Below are 21,857 nucleotides of genomic sequence, written 5' to 3'. Positions count from 1 at the left end.
CCACCCTGGAAGGATTTCACACTGGGGAGGAATAAAGGCCGAGACACACACACACACACACACACACACACACACACACCTTATCAGCAATCCCAAAAACGATGCGACCTGATAGGGATCGCTGGTAAGTCGCAGGTGAGATGTCACACACTCACACCTTACCAGCGATGCAGGAACAATACAGGTCGCAGTAGTGACCTGTATAACGATCTCAGCAGTCCCTGTGACCCTGTCACACAGTGTCAAACAGCGATGCGTGCTGCCCAGCAGGACATCGCCTTTGAAGAAAATGGCCTGGACCATTCTGCAACGACTAGAGATCTCACAGTAGGAGCCTGATCGCTGGTAGGTGTCACACATAACGAGATCGCTAACGGGATCGCTACTGCGTCACAGAAACCGTGACTCAGCTGCGATCTCGCTGGCGATCTCGTTATGTGTGACGGTATCTTTAGGCATTAGAGGTTGGCCACTACTTTTCCATTGATGGCTTATCCTTAGGCTAGGTCAATGTATGATCAGCCGGGGTCCGACACCTTGCATCACCGCTGATCAGCTGTTTTTGGTGCCACCGCCAGCAGCAGCAGGAAATGCATATTTCCTGCCGCTGGTGGCAGCACCAAGAAGCGGCCCTGTATTCTGCACATCCACCTTCCATTGAAAATAGGAGGCAGATGCACACGATGTGCAGTACTCCGCTGCCATCAGCTGAAGGACCAGCTCCGGTCCTGAGCATTTCCCGGTGCCTGCTGCCGCCTCTGGCAAAGAAGACAGCTGATCTGCGGTGGTGCGGGGTGTGCGATATGGATTACCGTATTTTTCAGACTATAATATGCACCAGACCATAAGATGCACCCTGGTTTTAGAGGAAAATAAAATTTTAAGCAAAAAATGTGGTCATGACACACTGTTATGGGGCAAGGATCTGCTGCTGACACTGCTATGGGGGTAATGTCCCCAAATTCTCTAACTAAGGTACCAGATCCTGGTACCTATCCTCCTGCCTTGTATATGATCCCCATCCTTGTATATATGTCCCTCATCTTGCTATATGGCCTGTATCCTGTGGCACAGAAAAAAAAAAAAAAAAAAAAAAGTGTATACTCATCTTTCCTCCCTCCACCAGCATTGCTCATCCTCCTGTCTGTGTCAACAGCAGCGCCGCTGACCTGTGTGGAGCAGTCACTGTTCTCTGCAGCATTGTGATGTCCTCCTGGAGAGCAGTGAGCACAGCAATGATGTCATCTCTGTGCGCACGGCTCCACGCAGACAGGAGGACATCGCAATGCTGCAGGGAACGGTGAGTATACCATTCATATTCACTGCCCCCCGCGCTGCTGATGATGATGATGCGCAGGAGGGAGGGGGGGGGGCCGGGAATATAGCCGCACATGATAACTCCAGGGTGTAGTTGCCAGGGGTGATCATGTGGGCCCGCTGTTTACTTATGCGCACATCCACCGCCCATCATCCTGCCCACCTGTCAGCGACGGCTTAATCGCTGAGAGATGGGCAGGCATATGAAATGAGCGGGCTTACAGCAGGTGCTGCTACAGCCTGCTCGTGCCCCCAATGACCCGCTCCACCGCAGCACCCTCATTCCCCACAGCCCTACATTCAGACTATAAGATGCACCCTCCCACTTTGCCCCAACATGTGGGGGGGGGGGGGGTATCTTATAGTCCGAAAACTACAGTACCTATCCCAAGAATAAGTCAATGTTAAAAGTACCGGCCAACCTCTAAGTGACATCTCTGGTGGCTACATGAAGATCAGGCATGCTGAATTGTAACATGTCTCTCTTTCCCCAAAAGTGGCCTTAAAAGGATGCCCCCATAAACATTACAGACAGCCAGATACTAGCCCCGATTCAAAGCTTTTACGCCACAAAAAAAAAAAAAAAAATGTACCTGTAGCTTTCACGACTACTTCTATTGAAGTATAATGGTATAATGCTGCAGCTGCCAAAATCCTGTACTGGAAATCCAGCGAGGTAGTGTGTAGAATGCACAGATCTAAAAGCTGTAAAAAAAGAGGGAGAGAAAAAAAAAAAAAATTATATAATTATAGAAGGATTTTTGTGTACTCACCGTAAAATCTCTTTCTCTGAGTCTTCATTGGGGGACACAGGACCATGGGTTATGCTGCTGTCACTAGGAGGCTGACACTAAGTAGACATGAAAAGTTAGCTCCTCCCTAGCAGTATACACCCCGAGCCGGAGGCGGGCTCAGATCAGTTTGTGCAGAAGCAGTAGGAGGAGTACCCGAATCACCATACATAAAACAAAGTTATAACTAAATTAATGCAGCCATGCGAACAGGTGGTCTATGAACCTAAGACCCTGAAAATGGCAGGCAAATGCAATGAAAAACAACAACAACCAAGCAGGGTGGGTGCTGTGTCCCCCAATGAAGACTCAGAGAAAGAGATTTTACGGTGAGTACACAAAAATCCTTCTTTCTCTATCGTTTCATTGGGGGACACAGGACCATGGGACGTCCAAAAGCAGTCCCTGGGTGGGAATATCGAAGCACCGCCGCAGGGAGAATAAACAACGACCTCCCCCGGCGGGCATACATTACGACTGAATGTTGTCACCCTATTACAGGTGTGCAACTGCCGCCTGCAAAACCTTTCTCCCAAAAGCCGCATCTGCCGATGCTTGAGTGTGAACTTGGTAGAATCTGGTAAAGGTGTGCAGACTAGACCAGGTGGCGGCCTTGCAGACCTGATCGGCCGACGCCTGATGCCTAATCGCCCAAGAGGCTCCCACCGCTCGGGTAGAGTGAGCCCTTACCCCCCGAGGCGGAGACTTGTCCCGAATCCGATAGGCCTCAGATATGGCGGAACGGATCCATCTGGCAATTGTGGCCTTGGATGCCGCCTCACCCCTCTTGGGGCCCGAAGGAAGAACAAACAGACCATCCGACTTACGGAACGGCGCGGTCATGGAGATGTAGATCCTAAGGGCGCGCACTAGGTCCAGGGTGTGCAGGGACCTCTCCAAGCTGTGGGAAGGTCCAGGACAAAAGGACGGAAGGACAATTTCTTCGTTTAGATGAAACGAGGAGACCACCTTCGGAAGGAAGGAGGGATCTGGCCGGAGAACCACTTTATCCTGGTGAAAAACCAGAAAGGGTGCACGACAAGAAAGAGCTGCCAGTTCTGACGTCCTTCGAATAGAAGTGACGGCAACGAGGAACACTACCTTCCAAGATAGGTGAGAAAGGGAAGAATCTCGCAGAGGCTCGAAGGGAGGACCCTGAAGGGACCCTAGGACTAGATTAAGGTCCCATGGTTCTAGAGGGCGACGATAAGGCGGGGCTAGGTGGGCAACTCCTTGGATGAAGGTCTTAACCTGCGGGCGAGAGGCTAGTGGCTTCTGAAAAAGAATTGTCAAAGCCGAAACCTGGCCTTTTAGTGTGGCTAGCGAGAGACCCGCATCTAGGCCGGACTGTAAGAATGCCAATAGCGAAGGAAGAGAGAAGGCGAGGGGAGAAGAAACTTTGTTCTCTTCGCACCACCTGAAGAAGACTTTCCACGTGCGGTAATAAATCTTTGAAGAAGAAGGTTTCCTGGCCTTAATCATTGTTTGTATCACTCTTGGAGCGAAACCAGCCTGAGCTAGAACCCAGGATTCAATGGCCAGGCCGTCAAACTTAGAACCCTTGAATTCTGATGGAAAAGGGGTCCCTGCTGAAGAAGATCGTGACGGTCTGGAAGACGCCAAGGGGTGTCTGCGAGGAGCTGAGTGAGTTCTGCGAACCATGCTCGCCTGGGCCAGTCCGGAGCCACCAGGATTACTGGTATTCCTTCCGCCTTGATCTTCTTGAGGACCCTCGGGATTAGAGGAAGTGGAGGGAAGATGTACGGGAGACTGAACTGGCCCCATGGCAGGGTGAGTGCGTCGACTCCTAACGCCAAGCTGTCGCGGCACCGTGCTACGAATTGCGGTACCTGACGGTTGAACCTGGAGGCCATTAGGTCTACATCTGGCACGCCCCATCTGCCGCAGATCTGGTTGAAGACTTCCTGATTGAGAGACCATTCGCCGGACGCGAGGCCTTCCCTGCTGAGGAAGTCCGCCGCCCAATTGTCCACGCCCGGGATGTGGACCGCTGAGATCAGAGAGTGATGACGCTCTGCCCAATGCAAAATCTTCCTGACTTCTCGCATCGCCCCGGCACTTCTTGTGCCTCCTTGGTGGTTGATGTACGCCACCGCCGTCGCATTGTCCGACTGGATCCTGATCGGGCAACCCTGAACTAGGTGCCGAAACTGCTGCAAGGCTAGCCGAATGGCCCTTATCTCCAGAATGTTGATCGGGAGAGAGCTCTCCCGCGGCGTCCAACGGCCCTGAGCTGTGTTTTGGCGGAACACGGCTCCCCAGCCCTGGAGACTGGCATCGGTGGTCACTATTTTCCAGTGGAGCGGGAGGAATGACCTTCCTGATGTGAGATTGCGTTGATTGCTCCACCAGCTGAGTGAGTGGCGGGTCTCTGGCGAAAGAAGGATCCTGCGGTCCAGGGAAAAGGGAGATCTGTCCCATTCCTTCAGCAAGGCTAGTTGGAGGGGCCGGAGGTGGAACTGCGCAAAGGGAACGGCTTCCATTGCCGCTACCATACGCCCCAGGACTCGCATGCCGAACCTGATGGAAACTTGGCGCTGGCGCTGGAGAACGCGGATGCCTTGTTGCAGAGAGGAAATCTTTTCCTGTGTGAGGAAAACCCGACCTTGGGTGGTATCGAATACCATGCCTAAAAAGGTGATCCGCCGGCCCGGGGTCAGAAAGGACTTCTTTCGGTTGATCAGCCACCCTAACCGGGAGAGGGTGTCGATCGTGACCTGAACCCCCAGACGACAATCCTTGAACGACGAGCCTTTGATGAGCATATCGTCCAAGTACGGGATGACCATGACACCCCTGGAATGGAGGACGGACATGGCCGCCGCCATGATTTTCGTGAAGACCCTGGGAGCGGATGCGAGGCCGAAAGGAAGAGCCGTGAACTGGAAGTGATCCTCCGCTATCGCGAAGCGGAGGAACTGTTGGTGAGAGGTGGCTATAGGTATGTGAAGATAGGCGTCCCGAATATCCAGCGATGCCAGGAACTCGCCGATCTCCATGGACGCGATCACGGAGCGGAGTGACTCCATCCGAAACGGCCGCGACCTCACCGACCTGTTTAGCAGCTTTAGGTCGAGGACGGGGCGGGCGGACCCATCTTTCTTGGGGACCACGAAAATGTTGGAATAGAACCCTCTGAAACGTTCTGCGGGGGGAACTGGCACCACGACCCCGGCTTGGAGGAGGGAGTCTATGGCGTGAAAAAACGCACGCGCTCGTGCGGGAGCTTCGGGAGGACGGGAAAGGAAAAACCGATTCGGCGGCCTTGAGTCGAATTCGATTTTGTAGCCAGATGTGATGATCTCCCTGACCCAGGCATCCGCGGTCAGGGGGATCCACACATGCTGGAAGCGCAACAGACGTCCTCCCACTAGTCCGGCGCTGGAGCGCGCCGACCGCGAGTCACTTGGAGGAACGTCGGTGGTAACCGGAAGAGGATCTCGTGGGCTGGCGGGGGCGTGAACGCCAGGCGGGATTGGTCTTGAATGACGGGGTCTTCCTGTCTCTCGGAGGAGAGCGGCTTTTCCGCGGCTGGGGATTGGAGTTGAAGCTGCGAAAGGGGCGAAAACGAGCGGCGGGGCGCCGATTTAGGATGCGCTTGGGGCGCAATTGGGGGAGAGATGTACTCTTTCCCCCCGTTGCATCGGAGATCAACTTGTCCAGTCTCTCTCCAAAAAGACGTTCCCCTAGGAAAGGCAGAGAAGTCAGCGACTTCTTAGAGGCCGCGTCCGCGTTCCAGGAACGGAGCCAGAGTGCTCGGCGGATGGCCACGTTGTTGCTGGCGGCCTGGGCCGCGCAATTGGCAGATGCTAGGGCTGCGTTGAGCAGATACTCACCCGCGAGGGTAATCTGCGAGGAGATGAGGACCAGATCTGGATTGGCAGAAACTGCTCGGAGTCCGCCGCGTAGCGTGTCTGCCCAGGACATCAGTGCCTTCGCGACCCAAACCGAGGCAAAGGCTGGTGAGAGGGAAGTGCCCGCCGCCTCGAAGGCGGAACGGGCCAACCTGTCAATAGTACGGTCCGTGGGATCTCTGAGGGACGTACCGTCAGTGAGTGGAAGGACTGTGTGAGAGGATAGGCGGGAGATTGGGGGGTCGACCACAGGAGAGCCCGCCCAGTCCTTTTTAAGATCCTCTGGAAAAGGATAGTGTAGATTAATGTACCTGCTGCTGGTAAATACCTTGTCTGGCTGCTGCCTGTGGGTGCGCAGCAAGTCGGCAAATTCCGGATGTCCGCTGAAAGTGCTCTGTGGCCGCCTCAATCGCTTAAACGAGACTTGGGTGCTCTGAGAGGAGACAGGGTCCACTTGTACCTTTAGGGTCTGGTTCACTGCCTCCACCAGGCTATTCACCATACGCCGAATATCAGCCGCCTGCTCAGCGTCCAGCACGGGTGCTGCATCGTCTTCATCATCGGAGCAGTCAGAATGTTCCCGGGAGGAATGATGGGACGGCCCTGGTGGTGAAGGTGAAACCTGCGAAGAGTCTGAAGAAGATACCTTACGGGTACGCTTCTGCGCAGCCGAGGAGGTCCCTGCCACGGGGCTTACTTGCTCCGGCGGCGGTAGCGTCGGGTCTGCAGGCGTCTGGGTAAGCGACGGCAGCAGGCGCAGTGCTTGCGCGATGGTCCGAGAAGCCTCAGAGAGGGACTCTACGGACTGGGACAGTGACGCTAGCCATGCGGGGGAGGGCGGGACGCAGGGGCCTGTAGCATCTGGCGCTGCGGTCTCAGAAGCGTCGGCCGAGGGGTCCTGCAGGTGCTGCGCGTTATCAGAACAGACGGAGCATAGTGGCTCGTCCTGGCCTTGGGAAAACTTGGTTTTGCAGGAGGAGCATGCAAAGAATAAGGCAAAGGGGGCCTGCTTGGGACGGGTGGACTTAGTATTAGGCATGGTGAAAGGATAACTCTCCCTGATGCTGCTAGGAAGGAGACAGGAGAGGGTTAACTCGTCCCTAATTAAGGGAAAAAACGCTGTCTAGTGAGGGCTACTCCTGAGGAGCAGAGCTTACCCCGGTCCTGTGTGCCGCCCACCAGCCCAGCAGAGTGATCCTGGAGGAAGGAGCTACCAGAGATGCGGTGCAATATGGAAACGCCGGCGCTGCAGCTTCAGAGAAACAGCAATATGGCGCGGGGACGCTGGAGCAGGCTGGGGGAGGAGCGCCGAATCGGCGCGAAGAAAACGAAAGTAACCGCCCCCACTTTCAGCCAGGGGGCTGCAGGGTGGGGGGAAGCTGGGCCAGACAAGCGGCGGTCACCGCGCTGCGGCGGGGGGCGTGGCTAAGGTGCAAGCGCGGCTAGGCCGAGACCGGGGACTAAAGTTAGGAGCCGGCCGAGGAGGAGGGCAGGGAGCAGGGAACGATCCTACCTGACTCGGCGGCGGAGGTCCAGCGATGAAAGCGGTGCAGGCAGGGCACCCAGCCCCTGCCTGTGAACAGTGCCCTCGCCCTGGGAGACAGCATACTCCGGGAGAGAGCGTGTAAAAGGCAGGGAAGTGGACGTCATGATGGGGGAAGGAGCCCCCAGCAGCAGAGAGCAGCGGTGAGGGCCCATCAAAACACAGCGCGCTGCCATAATCCATCCCTGCTGAATGCCCCTGTAGGCCCATTGGGGTGATACCTCCGGGCGAATCAGGGGTGCCCACGACAAACCTGCCCACACGAACACCCCCGGGAGTGGTACCAGCGGGGGCGAACGGGGGAGAGGGCCCAAGATCTCAAACCCCTGCGACCCTGGGGAGTGGTACCGACAGGGCTGCGAAGTAAGAGTGACGAAAATACCTGCATAGAGAAAAAGACAGGTATGAGAGCGCTGAGCGGCGCCGAAATAGTAGAAAAAACGCAAAAAAGCAATTGGCTGAGGGGGGCCGAGACGGCCCACATCAGCCTCCTACGACACTAAGCTAAAAACTGATCTGAGCCCGCCTCCGGCTCGGGGTGTATACTGCTAGGGAGGAGCTAACTTTTCATGTCTACTTAGTGTCAGCCTCCTAGTGACAGCAGCATAACCCATGGTCCTGTGTCCCCCAATGAAACGATAGAGAAACCACATTTTTTTGTTTAAGACGCACCGGATTATAAGACACACCCCCAATTTGGAGAAAAAAAAAATATGGGGTCTGTTTTATAATCTGGTGGTGTCTTACCAGGGAGAGGGGCAGCAGCAGAGCGGGGTGATGCAGCCCAGATACTCACTGCAGTCTCTGCTCTGTGCGGGGCTGGTGACGCCGCTCTGCTGCTTTGCGGGGGACAGGGAGTCACCGGCCATTCTTAAGAGGTCGGCAGTCTACGGTGAGGGCTTCAAATAATGGCAGTCATGGAGCTGAGAGCTCCATCTGCGCAGGCGCTGACTCTAGGCGCCATTATATGAATCCCTGACCGCCGATATCTTCAGAATGACCGCCCGCCTGCCGAGCAGCACAAAGCAGCGCCGAACAGAGTGGAGCCGATGCACACAACAGTGCCGTACTAACAAGTGCCGGCAGCACTCGGTAAGCTACATTCAGATTTTAAGACTCACCCCTCATTTTCCCAAATTTTTGGGAGGAAAAGTGCGTCTTATAATCCGAAACATACGGTGTATAATATATATATATATATATATATATATATATATATATATATATATATATATATATATTTTATTAATTTGAGACAGAGCGGTTGAAAATAGTGCCGGGACACCCACCGATCAGCTGTTATTTCCTCTGCAGCCATTGCAAGACAACTCTTACCAAAAGATTAGGCAAAGCACCAATGCCGCTCCATTCATGGTTTTTACATCATACTTCCACCACCAAATCAGATGACAGCTGATCAATGGCCGTACCCCCCCTATCTGATATTGATGACTCATCTTATGGATAGGTCATGTTAGGATCTGGGGGTGGTGTGGGGGGGGGGGGGGGGTTGGAAGGTTTAGAGCAAACTGATGTTTCTTGCACTTACTTGAGCTATCCGGATAAACTGCTCCTGGGAATACTGAGGTAATAATAGTTTGGGAGAGTCTTTAAGAGAAGAAACTTGAAGGAAGAGATTTAGCCAAGAAACCACAGTTACTGGACTTAATTCCCATTTCAATGCCTAAAGAAATATAAAAAAAAGGCAATGGATAAAGCCGCAAACACATGATACATCAATGTCATACAAAGACCAGAAATAAGCATTTACCTTGAGTATTATTAATTCCATTTCAATAATATCGTCCTCGCTGCACGCCCCGTCCGTGACATATGCAAACTCATGGAGTTTAGGAGGATAGATTTCCTGTAGCAAGAAAAATATAAAAGCATATAGATATTACTGATGCTGAAAAACTAGGTGTTTAACCCCTTCAGCCCGGGCCGATTTTCTGTTTTTCCTCCCCTTCTTTCAAGAGACATAAAACTTTATTTTTCAGTCAGTCTTGCTTTATAAGGGCTCGTTTTTTTGCAAGACAAGTTGTACTTTTAAATGAAATCATACGTTTTACCGGATAGTGTACTGGAAAACGGCAAAAAAAAAATCCAAGTACGGAAAAATTGCAATTGCACGATTGTTTTGGGATATTTTATTCAGTGTTCACAATATGGTAAAACAGATGTATCGCTGTGATGACTCAGGTCGGTACGAGTTCATAGACACCAAACATGTATAGGTTTACTTTTATCTAAAGGGGAGAAAAACAACAAAAAAAAACAAAAAAAAAAAAACACTTGTTCAAAAAAGTGGAGCACGTTTTGCGCCATTTTCCTCAACTCGCAGCGTTCTCATTTTTCGGGATCTAGGGCTCAGTGACTGCTTATTTTTTGCGTCTTGAGCTGGCGTTTTTAATGATATCATATTTGCACAGATGCTACATTTTGATCGCCTGTTATTGCGTTTTGTCATTTGGAAATTTGACACTACGCCATCTACCGATCAGATTGATTTTATATTTTGATAGATCGGGCGTTTCTGAAAGTGGAGATACCAAATGTGTGTATAATTTTCAATGACGTGAAAGGAGAATGATTTGAACTTTAGGTTTGTTTTTTTTTTTAAAGTTTTTAATTTTACTAGTCCCCTTAAGGGGCTATAAGGATCAGCAGTCTGATCGCTCATTCTTTTCTCCTGATCAGAGCAGCACCGCTCAGATCGGGAGAAATGCTCATCTCCTGTAACCTGCAGTACTCAGCTGCTTGTTACAGGACCCGAGTCACCCTAGTACACCTGTGCTACTATGACAACAATCGGATCAACATGATCACGTGATGAGAATTCTGGTGGAGACTAGTGAGTACAGATCTACCACTGTTGCCATTTAAGGGGTTAACCAGCACGGGTGAATAGAGATTCCACTCGTGCCTACAAGACTCACATGTCAGCTGTACAAATCAGCTGACATGTGCGCAGATCTTCCACAGTTGCCCGAGGGGGAATAAACACTGACCACAGGGACATAAAAAAAAATAAATAATATTTTTATATAGCGCTAACATATTCCGCAGCGCTTTACAGACATCAGGAACACTGTCCCCATTGGGGCTCACAATCTAAATTCCCTATCAGTATGTCTTTGTAGTGTGGGAGGAAACCCACGCAAACACAGGGAGAACATACAAACTCCTTGCAGATGGTGTTCTTGGTGGGATTCGAACCCAGGACCCCAGCGCTGCAAGACTACAGTGCTAACCACTGAGCCAACCGTGACAATTATTACTGCCTGCAGTCGTTAAGGGGTTAAAATAAATGTTTAATAGAAACCATACATACCTCCAATTTTGATGCAATGAACAGGGTGGTGACTCCAATAAGCTGAAGCATACTTTTACTAAAAGTTTTTTCGGCTAACATAAATCTGTCAAAGAAGTCTTGAGCGAGGTAGAAGGTTTCCCTGTGCAGACTATAGACTTCGGATACCTGAAAGACGGGAAAATTTGTTATTCTGCAGCCAAGTGTAGATGCTGAGACAAGTCCTTTCGGTGTCATAAGGAGTCTAAATGGCCACGGCTTCTACAAGCGACCAAACGCATAGAATGAGGTGTAAGACTTACCTCTATGAGCCAGTCCAACAGTATGGAGCGCATGTCAGGCTTCAGATTGGGGTGGTTTTCTAGCATTCGGCTGGAGTGAACGTATTTGGACTCTTTACTTAACATTTTCAGCCATACGTCTTTTGAATTTCCCCAGCTATAAAAAGGGAAAAAAAAAATTATTAATTTTTACCATAAGGCACATTTTGTGCATGTTGAATGTAACATTGAGAAATATCTGATCTATACTTTTCGGCCTCCAGACTTCTTTGCCTATGTCCACCACAAATACATTCAGAGGTGTGACAGATTGTTTTGCAGTTTTCCTGCGGTGGGTATGAAGGTGATCCATGCAGGACAGATTTGGGTGGCTTTATGTATGTCAACCCTCTCCTCCACATTATATACATCTCCTAGAATAACATAGAAATAATCCCTAGCGCTGCTGGAGTCCACTTTCACATGGCAGTATTTGGGTCAGTATTCTTAATACGTATTTGTAAGCCAAAACGCACAAGAGGTGCATAGGTTTGCATTATTCTGTGTAGGTATCACTAAATAATATTTATTCATTTATATAGCGCTGTTAATTCCACAACGCTTTACATACAATGGCAACACTGTCCCCATTGGGGCTCACAATCTAGGTTCCCTATGAGTATGTCTTTGGAGTGTGGGAGGAAACCGGAGTACCCGGAGGAAACCCACGCAACTAAAGGGAATCCAGCACCCTTTTGCGTTTTATTAATATAGCCATAGAGGTGAAATGAGCTGTACCTGTATGCCTCCTGGATGAGGGGAAGTTTTGGAAAAATCATCTTTTATATTTTCCGGGCTATGGGGCGTGTGCTCCCCAGAAGATAAGCCGGCCTCCATTATCCCCGATTCCTCCTCTTTCTCTTTAGTATGTGCCCATGAGGTCAGGAGCGCTGCTGCAAATCCCGCATATTCTTGCTGCAGGCTCTCGCCCTGTACTTTTTCGCCTTTCTGTGGGCACAGCCTTCAATTTCGATGTGTGCAGGTGCCAGGGAGTCACTGAAGTAGCAGCGACTCCCCAGCACACATCAGAATTGAAGACTTTCACTCATCCGTGGGCACAAAGTAGAAAGGGAGAGACTGCAGCAAGAATATGTGGGATTTCCAGCAGCGCTCCTGACATCACAGGCACATACTAAAGAGAAAGAGGAGGAATTGGGATAATGAAGATGAAGGCTCGCTTATCTTCTGGGCAGCACACGCCCCATAGCCTGGAAAAAATATAGGATTTTTCCAAAATGGCCCATCATCCAGCAGGTAATTTCACCGCTATGTCCATATTAATAAATGAAGGGGGGAGGGGGGGAGAGAATACAAAAGGGCGACAGATTTCCTTTAAGTCCACGGTCAGTATTTGAAACTAAACACTGGGAGTTTATTTTTTGTACTTTACATATTTCTATTATACTTTGCCTTTAAGGCTATGTGTCCACGGTAGAATGTTGCTGCGGATTTTTCTGCATGAAAATCCGCGGCTTTCCCGCAAAATCCGCACCTTTTCAAAAGGATTTTTTTTTTTTCCCCCAATTCTGAAGCCAAAATCCGGATCAAAATCCGCAACAATAATTGACATGTTGCAGATTTTTCCGGATCAAAATCCGCACCAAATCCGCCGCGGAAAAATCCGCAGCATATGCACAGCATTTCCAAAAAGCCATAGAAATGGCTGGGAAGTGCCACTGCTGCAGATTTTCGGGAAATCCGCGGCTTTTCCGCGAGAAATCCACGGCAAAATCCGCGCATTATCCGCAGCGTGGGCACATAGCCTAACTGTTTCACTCCTGGGTTTTGCTTACAAAGACTGAACATGTGACTGTGGCCTTATCTTCCAAATAACAATGGACACATACTGGTATATGCACTGGCCTTCGGTTGCATTCACACCTCCGTGAGTCGTGGTCCTCGATGTACAGACCGGCCGCAGGTCTCATGACCCCCAACTATAAGAGACTGTCAAATTCAGGTCGAGACTTGCAGACGGTCTGTGCATCTAGGCCCATACTCTGTGTGAATCCGGCCTCTGTCCAATATAATATATAGTTTGACCAGTAAGACTCTGGAACATGCAACTGCAATATGGACGCAGAAATGCACCTCTATTACATTCGCATGAAACGGGCTTTAGGTAGAACCATTTCTTATGGAGCAGAATCCTTATCGGCTGCAGTGGAGATGAGCTCGGTTCAGTGGAAACACAGGTCAGGTGCAGGTGTTAGGACAGACGCAGCAGAGTGATAAAATGCTTTAGTCACAAGGAAGAGCAGAGTCACCGAGCCGCCTACCTGAGCTCTGGTAAAGGAGATGGACTAATGAAGAGATTCTGGAATCGGTATCTTGCAAAGTTTGATACGTCGGGCATGACCGAAGCTTCCTTTTGTGGTGTCTCAATGAGGACACAAGGAGTCCCCCCGCCAGCTGTTATCTGTGACCAGCAGGCCTGGACAAAACAAGAGTGGTGTATGATCACAACTGATAAAAGCGTCCAGAGGACGCCTCATCCACAGGGTTTATATTTAATGGAGATCATAATGTAGTTTTATGGATTTTCACAGTTACCTGGATCTCATAGTTCACTCTTTTCGTTTCCCGCTGACTGTCATCTGCCAGCTTCATGTCCTGTGTTGGGGGGAGGGGAAAGAAAAACACAATCAGTCACACATTACTGCCCTTATACACATCCCACCGACAACCGATCTGACATGTCCGATTTCGGACTGCTGAACGCTTTGTTCTCGAGATAAGCCACCAGCAGAGATGTTACATCGATAACAGTCATGGAGAACACAGGATTGCTTGGCCGAATGGCTGCTCCTGTGGATGGGATCTGGCCAAGATTGCTGCCATTCGTTCACCCAAGCAATTCTTCTCCCAACAGCCGTCTGTGTACAGTCATCTTCTGGCCGCAGTCCCCCACTGCTCAGTTATCAGCCAGATCGCTCAGATATTAAATGATTGCAATAAACCACAAGCACCATATGCCAGACAAATTTATCTAGGGCATGTAAGTTTTCAAGGTGCCCACATCCCATGGCCAGAGCAGCGGGTCGCTGCGCCCTTTATTTCACGGCTCCTCACCTCAGATTTTCTTTTCCTTGTAGCCACTGTAGATGGACATTGGTTTTCTGCATCGTTTTTTCCATGTTTTGCTTGTAGACGACCACTGCAGATAAGCAAGATAAAGACTCTTAGCTAAATCAAGGATATACGGCCCCACTCTCTGCCCACTAGGGCATATTCCTACTGTACCCACAGTATAGACACCCATACAGATTAGTGAAGTGTTAACTAAACCTTCAGGTTTTAGTGGGACCACGTAGGTCTCTGTATATATGTCAGGCACATTCTCTTGAGAAAACCACCAGGCGAAACACGCGTTGGGTTGCTCGGGGTCCCCACCATGTGTAAGCTTATACTATGATTCTTTGTATATTCATTGAGTGGGATTTTTTTATGTCTCTTTACTATAATATGAATATATATTGGAATAATCTAATTGAGGTTACCTCTCACTTAGTGTCTTGCTTACCCTCTGTCCCATGGTTTGGATGAGTTTTTTTTACTCCCTAGATTCCCCTCTCCTACCAGCGGGATTTGTGTCTGACATTTCCTCTATGCAAAAACCTTATCCACATTATTGCTGTCTATACTGTGAGGCAAATCCTGGGATATGAAGAGGAATTATGACTGGGAGTCATAATCGCTCTCATCACTCCCTGGCAGTGCCCCCCCCCCTTCTTGTCCTCAGATGTCCAGCATCTGTGAAGGCCCCAGGGCCATGTCCTGTGATATGGAAATTAGGTGATGTGAGAACAATGGACACAGGATGACTCCCTGCCGTGACCCTGTAGTGGGGGCTGCTAGCTAGTTAGCAAGGCTATGGAAGTAGCCAGACAGAACGACTCCAGTAAAAAATGGTTCATATCTCGCAAGCCATATTTCCGATAAATATGGCAACCATAAAAATGGTGTCTCCGCATGAGGACGATGCTGGCACACCCTTTTTATGGGAGCAGGACATTGGGAAATGCCCCAGGCGTGATATCAGCCAATGGGGAACTGGCAGACAGGTCATGAGTCCCCTCGTTCTGTAGCTAAATTCATAACTGTCACAATGAGAGCGTTGACGTCCGTCTACGACGCTCCCAGGCAAAGTTATGGCCAAAATCCCCTTTTCTGGATAATTCTGATCCATGCAGGGGGAGTGGCAGTGCTTCCCCGTGAGGTCACTAAGGTAGGAGGGGACCTGGTTTTGCCCAGGTTGATAACCCTACTTCGGCCATTTTCCAGGGTTCTTCTCGCTGGGGGCACGTGTAGGAAACATCTGTGGGAAGGATCCTAGAAACCTGGGTACAGCGCCCCCCTGTGGCCAGACACAACAAGGTAACTGCTGGAACTGTGTGTGCCTGTTTGTAACCCATGCTTTGATTGTAACTGTACTCTGACATAACTGTATATTCTGTAGATTCCCTATTGTATATATTGTAGTTTCTAGTGTGCTTTAGGCGATTAAATTATATAATTAATCCTGGGCTGTTCTGTTATCTCGATCTTGAATCCCACGTCTGTGTGTTCGGCTAATAGTTACCGTAAATCGGTTGGTGGCAGCGAATTGTGCCAAGGATTATTGTGGGGAGGCCAGTGAGATTCGGGGAGATTTTATATATTCCGCCCGCGGAGGTCGGGGGAATATATACCTTACTCTCACCGGGGGACCCTTCAATAATCGGCATAAGTAGTATAGCGGCCTCCTTGCTTATTGTCGGGCAATTCCATAATTGGCCTGACTATAAGAGGGGCGCTAGAGAGCGCGTCACGTGCTCTGTCTGTCGGTCGGGAGGTATAAAGGAGGGGTGACCCCCACTTGTTACCCCCCGATTGTGACGTACTGGTAGCCAGCGCGGGGGATTTCTGAGTGACCCCCCCGGTGGTTTGTGACATATTGGTGGCAAGCGGTGGGATCGAGATAATAGTGTGTGTGAGTGTGAGACCCATACTCCCAGACACTAAAGACTGCCTGCAGCAGCTGTGGCTGCTGGGGTCTTCAGACCAGCTCAACACTAGAGTGTCAGAGTGCAGATACTGTAAGGTGTGTGGAGGCATCAGGTGTCAGTTCTGTGTCAGTGACCAAAGTCTGCAACAATGGCTGATAGCACCAGGAGCAAAGCCAAAGGAATGGCCGATGCTCAGGCCAGAGACGATGAGGAGGTTGCCCACGAGTCCTCCAGGAGCTCGACGCCAGAAAACCGTTCTGCAGAGGACAGCGCACAAGCTGGCAATTATGGACAAGATGAGGAGCAGCTCACCCAAGGGTCCTCAACGAGCCAGATGCCAGCCCTCCGCTCTGCAATGGACAGTGAACCACCAGGCTCCGCAGCGGGCCGCAGATCACCACGTGCCATTCCACCGAGCCTGGGAGGCTCGGATAGCCTTCTTCAAATGGCTATGGCCCTACTCCAGGCTGGAGACCGGGAGGGCTACCAGGCACTCCTGGCAGAGCGCAGGGCAGCGTGTGGGGCTGAGGCTGCGGAGCGGCAGGCGGAGCGGCAAGCAGCGCGTGAGGCTGAGGCTGCGGAGCGGCAGGCAGCGCGTGAAGAGCGCCAGGCAGAGCGTGACTACCAGCTGCAGCTAGCTCAGCTCCGGCCCTCATCAGCCGCACGTGACCTTCAAGACACCAAACTTCCAAAGGTCCGTGTTGAGGACTTCCCAGTGCTGGAGAAGGATGGAGACTTGGACTCTTTCTTGACTGCTTTTGAACGGACTTGCTTGCAGCACCATCTGAACAAGGACCAGTGGGCCAAATACCTGACCCCCCGTTTAAGGGGTAAGGCCCTGGATATCCTTGGGGACTTGCCTGCTGAGGCAGATCAGGGCTACGACACCATCAAGCGGGCCCTGATCCAACAGTACAACCTCACTCCGGAGTCCTACCGCAAGAAGTTCCGGACCCTGCAGAAGGGACCAAAGGACTCCTGGGCTGACCACCGGCGGGCACTTGCCCGAGCTGCCGACCACTGGACCCAAGGCCTGCAGCTTTCCACCGGACCGGAGATCCTGGACTTGTTCATCACGGAGCAACTCTTGTGGAACTGCCCTGAGGATCTCCGCCAGTTCATCCGAGACCAGAAGCCAAAGGGGTCCACGGCTACAGCTGCCCTTGCCGATGACTACACCAACAACCGGGCCCCTGAGGCCAGGAGAGCGGCCACCAGCAGCACCTGGAGAGGGGGTAAGATGAATTCTGCGACTGCCCCACCTGCCCCTAGACTGCAGGGGGTGTCCCCCTCAACTCCCCTCTCCAGGCCCGTGGCGGAACCAAGACGGTGCCACCAGTGCAACCTACCTGGACACTTCAAGGCCATGTGCCCTCAGCGTCCCAAGGCCCCGGCTCCGTCCCCGTCCCAAGGGCCGCCCAAGGTGTATTGTGTGGGTGGGGGTGGTGGTAGGTCCCTGGACAGCTTCCAACCTGTCACCGTCGGCCGGTCTGTGACCATAGGACTGCGAGACAGCGCCTCGGAGGTGACTCTGGTGCGGCCTGAGATGGTGTCCCCCCAAGACTTGATCCCTGGAAAAACCCTCGCTGTCTCCGGGATTGGAGGCACTGACCCGGCGCTGCCTGTTGCTGACATTTATGTGGACTGGGGCGCAGGGCGGGGGGTGAGGGAGGTGGGGGTAACTGATCGGATCCCCGCAAACGTGCTACTTGGGACAGATTTGGGGCAGATAACCTCCCAGTTTGGGCCCCAACCAAGGGCTGAACCTTCAGCCCGTACTGACTTGACTCCTAACAATGTTAATGTGTTATCTATGAATGATGTAAGGGAGGAGGGAGTGAACTCTGATATTTCTGCTTGCATAGACACCATAGACACACACTCAGCTGCAGCTGTGACAGGGGAGGGGGTCAGAGAAAGGTGTGACAATGCCTCTACAAGTAACCAGCCTGTGAGCTGGGATCTGCTGCCCTCTGCAGGGATAAGCAGAGAGCAGGGTGCTGCAGGGGGAGGACCAGTGTGTGGGGTGGGGGCTACCACAGCAAAGGGGTAGTCAGGAGATTACCTGACATAGCTATATATGATCAAATTGTACAGCTCTGTAATATAGTATGTTCACAAGACTCCATTGTATTTCTGTATTACTCAGAATTCATTGGTGGTGGGGGAGGGGAGAGATGGGATTTCTATCAAGGCTCTTGCCAGTATGGCACCATATGGTCCCACAATATATAACCAACTCTCTACTCAGCAGCAGCCCGAGTAAAGACCAGGACTGCAGTGAGGCCATTTTCATACCATGCTTTCTGGTGTGATTTACATCTACCTCTAATGGAGACAACAAGGATATCAACGCATACTGGCCCAACAAGTCAGACAATTTGCCTGCCTTTGTTGAATGAGGGCCTGCGGATACGTTTGTTATATTCACTGGCTGCTTTTCTGATACCTATGGCAGACACCGTAGTGCAGGATTCCCCGGACGTGGGCCGGCCCCGCGAGGGGCGTGGGCCGGCCCCGCGAGGGGCGTGGGCCGGCCCCGCGAGGGGCGTGGGCCGGCCCCGCGAGGGGCGTGGGCCGGCCCCGCGAGGGGCGTGGGCCGGCCCCGCGAGGGGCGTGGGCCGGCCCCGCGAGGGGCGTGGGCCGGCCCCGCGAGGGGCGTGGGCCGGCCCCGCGAGGGGCGTGGGCCGGCCCCGCGAGGGGCGTGGGCCGGCCCCGCGAGGGGCGTGGGCCGGCCCCGCGAGGGGCGTGGGCCGGCCCCGCGAGGGGCGTGGGCCGGCCCCGCGAGGGGCGTGGGCCGGCCCCGCGAGGGGCGTGGGCCGGCCCCGCGAGGGGCGTGGGCCGGCCCCGCGAGGGGCGTGGGCCGGCCCCGCGAGGGGCGTGGGCCGGCCCCGCGAGGGGCGTGGGCCGGCCCCGCGAGGGGCGTGGGCCGGCCCCGCGAGGGGCGTGGGCCGGCCCCGCGAGGGGCGTGGGCCGGCCCCGCGAGGGGCGTGGGCCGGCCCCGCGAGGGGCGTGGGCCGGCCCCGCGAGGGGCGTGGGCCGGCCCCGCGAGGGGCGTGGGCCGGCCCCGCGAGGGGCGTGGGCCGGCCCCGCGAGGGACGTGGGCCGGCCCCGCAGGCCCGGAAGGGACGTGGGCCGGCCCCGCGAGGGGCGTGGGCCGGCCCCGCAGGCCCGGAAGGGACGTGGGCCGGCCCCGCGGGCAGGAGCTGGACGTGGGCCGGCCTTGCGGGCAGGAGCTGGACGTGGGCCGGCCCCGCGGGCAGGAGCTGGACGTGGGCCGGCCCCGCGGGCAGGAGCTGGACGTGGGCCGGCCCCGCGGGCAGGAGCTGGACGTGGGCCGGCCCCGCGGGCAGGAGCTGGACGTGGGCCGGCCCCGCGGGCAGGAGCTGGACGTGGGCCGGCCCCGCGGGCAGGAGCTGGACGTGGGCCGGCCCCGCGGGCAGGAGCTGGACGTGGCTCTGAAGGCCAGAAAGGTTGGGGACCTCTGTCGTAGTATAAAGGCGGTATTGGTGAAAATCATGTCACCTCCATCCTTTGTGTTGTGGACGTAGAGAGAGCAGCTTCAATATAGGCCTGCGGTCATACTAAAGTTTGTGGACAGGTCACTGCCACTGCAAGGGTTAGGAACAACTGGTTCCGATTTATCACTGCACCCTGCAAAGTGGCCCCCTCTACCACAAAGTAGCTGCAAACACATCCTAGAGTGAAATGTCCGGGTGCTGCACGATTGAGGGGGGGGGGAGGGGGGGACAAATCAGATGGCAGACAGACCCATAGCGTTTCATGGAACCATTCACACATTTGAGAGTGGAACAAAAATAAAAAATTATATCTATATATTTTACACAGACCAGTCACCTGGGTGTGTGAATACAGCCTTAGTAAGACATTTGATAATGAGGAACCACACGGGGCTACTAGTCTATGCCCCTCCATGTTACAGATCTGTACTACAGCCCCATATCATGCAGGCAATGGAAAAAAAAAAAAAAAATATATGTATATATTTTTTTCATTGCTTGCATGATTTGGGGCTGTAGTACAGATCTGTAACATAGAGGGGCATAGACTAGTAGGCCTTTGCGGGGTCCCATTATCAAATAACTCACTAAGGCTGTATTCACCCACCCCGGTGACTGGTCTTATACAGGTCTATGAGCACTAGAGAATATATTTATATACGGTATATATTTTTTTTTTTAGTATTATTTATTGACTATTGTCTTTTTTTGGGGGAAGTAAATTTCAAAGTTCCAACATGAAAATAAATTCTCACCTTCTTCTTGACATTATTCAGAAACGAGAAATTATCCTGAAGGAAAAAATAAAAATACAATGATCACTTTTATGCTCGGACTGCCACATACACACAAAGAAAGAGAAAGACATTTTTTTTTTTTTTTTAATATTGACAGAAAAAGGGGGACGCAGCAGTAGATCAGGTTATCAGGTAACATACATAAGGATATTTTTGCCTTCCCCCCATTCTATAGTGTGAGCCCCTGCTCCTGGGGTCTGCAGTCAGATGTGCTCAGCAGCAGGGCGCAGCCCCTGGTGGCCGGAAGTGGTATGGCAGCCTTATGTGTGAGTGCCAGGAAGAAAAAGGCAGCAGAAAATATATATATAAAAAAGTAATCAATAATACACAAGGGTTAACTGATTGATCACTGCCCCCCAGCCCCTTCCCCTGTCACCCCCATTACAGCCAGCACAGACCCCCGGGGGACACGGATCGCAGACTCCCGCCAAGCTCAGATATAGAGGAGGGGGCGCAGGCCAGGTGCAGGGCACTGGGGGCAGAGATCGGGGGTCCCCGGCACCAGCACCCCCGGCCGGGCTGTGCACAGAGAGGGGCAGGGGCGCGGAATGAGCGGGGACTCCATGAAGGCGCCAAATCATAGAGAGCGCCCAAAGTCTTCCCTCCACAGCCCGGGGGGCGGGCAACTCACCCGGATCCGCACACCCGACACTAGCAGATGGCGGTAACCCGCCACATACACAGCCGGGGCCCCCAGTGCTGATCCCTGCACCCCTCATACTGCAGAGCCGGGGGGACAGTAACCCCCTCACTGCCAGGAGCCACAGAAGCCCCCTCACTGCCAGGATCCCCCCTCACTAACAGGAACCCCCTCACTGCCAGGATCCACAGACAGTAACCCCCTCACTGCCAGGTCCCCCTCACCACCAATAACCCCCTCACTGCCAGGAGGCCCAGAGAACAGTAACCCCCCCCCCACTGCCCGGATCAGTAGGGACCCCCCAGATGTGTCCACAATGAGCCCTATGGCTGTAATGGGGGGTCAGGCCTGCAGCCCCCGATGTGTATAGGATGAGGCTGTAATAAATAGTGTGAGAGCCATTTCTATGTGCACTCACCACAGGACACACTTGCAGATGCAGCAGCCGCTCCAGTTCTCAGCTGATCAGCTGGCGCCAAGCCTCTTTATAGGGCTGAGGAGGGGGACTGCGCATGCGCCCGGAAGTCTGACCCCCCCACCAAATCTACTACTACCACCACCACCACCATTATTACCACTACTACTGCTACTCCACACTGGGGGAGGGGGATCACACACACTACCATGGCCTCACCTTACTTTTATTCCTGTAAAAAGGAAATGTAAATTTTCATGGTGGAGGAGGAGGGGGGAGGATGTATGGAGAAGCCTTATACAGGGCAAGCCTGATGGCTCAGCAACATATAGGGGCT

The 21,857-nt window shown here is 52.7% G+C and overlaps 1 protein-coding gene across 1 annotated transcript in view; it reads right to left on the bottom strand.

The window, feature by feature from the left end:
- The window catches only part of CCNE2 (cyclin E2), a 31,105-nt gene extending 9,538 nt beyond the window's left edge, over nt 1-21,567 (bottom strand). Inside the window, exons 1-10 of the mRNA XM_075353055.1 lie at nt 21,524-21,567; nt 20,424-20,459; nt 14,232-14,316; nt 13,713-13,772; nt 13,439-13,593; nt 11,142-11,277; nt 10,861-11,007; nt 9,298-9,393; nt 9,076-9,210; nt 1,911-2,022 (exon numbers count right to left, since the gene is read on the bottom strand). Coding sequence (XP_075209170.1) covers nt 1,911-2,022; nt 9,076-9,210; nt 9,298-9,393; nt 10,861-11,007; nt 11,142-11,277; nt 13,439-13,593; nt 13,713-13,772; nt 14,232-14,316; nt 20,424-20,437 — 940 coding nt within the window. The 5' untranslated portion in view covers nt 20,438-20,459; nt 21,524-21,567. The remainder of the gene's footprint in view (nt 1-1,910; nt 2,023-9,075; nt 9,211-9,297; nt 9,394-10,860; nt 11,008-11,141; nt 11,278-13,438; nt 13,594-13,712; nt 13,773-14,231; nt 14,317-20,423; nt 20,460-21,523) is intronic.
- Nucleotides 21,568-21,857: the final 290 nt, after the last annotated feature.

The sequence above is a fragment of the Anomaloglossus baeobatrachus genome, chromosome 6 (assembly GCF_048569485.1).
Source record: "Anomaloglossus baeobatrachus isolate aAnoBae1 chromosome 6, aAnoBae1.hap1, whole genome shotgun sequence".
Taxonomy (NCBI): Eukaryota; Metazoa; Chordata; class Amphibia; order Anura; family Aromobatidae; genus Anomaloglossus; species Anomaloglossus baeobatrachus.
This window is presented reverse-complemented; position numbering and strand designations above follow the sequence as displayed.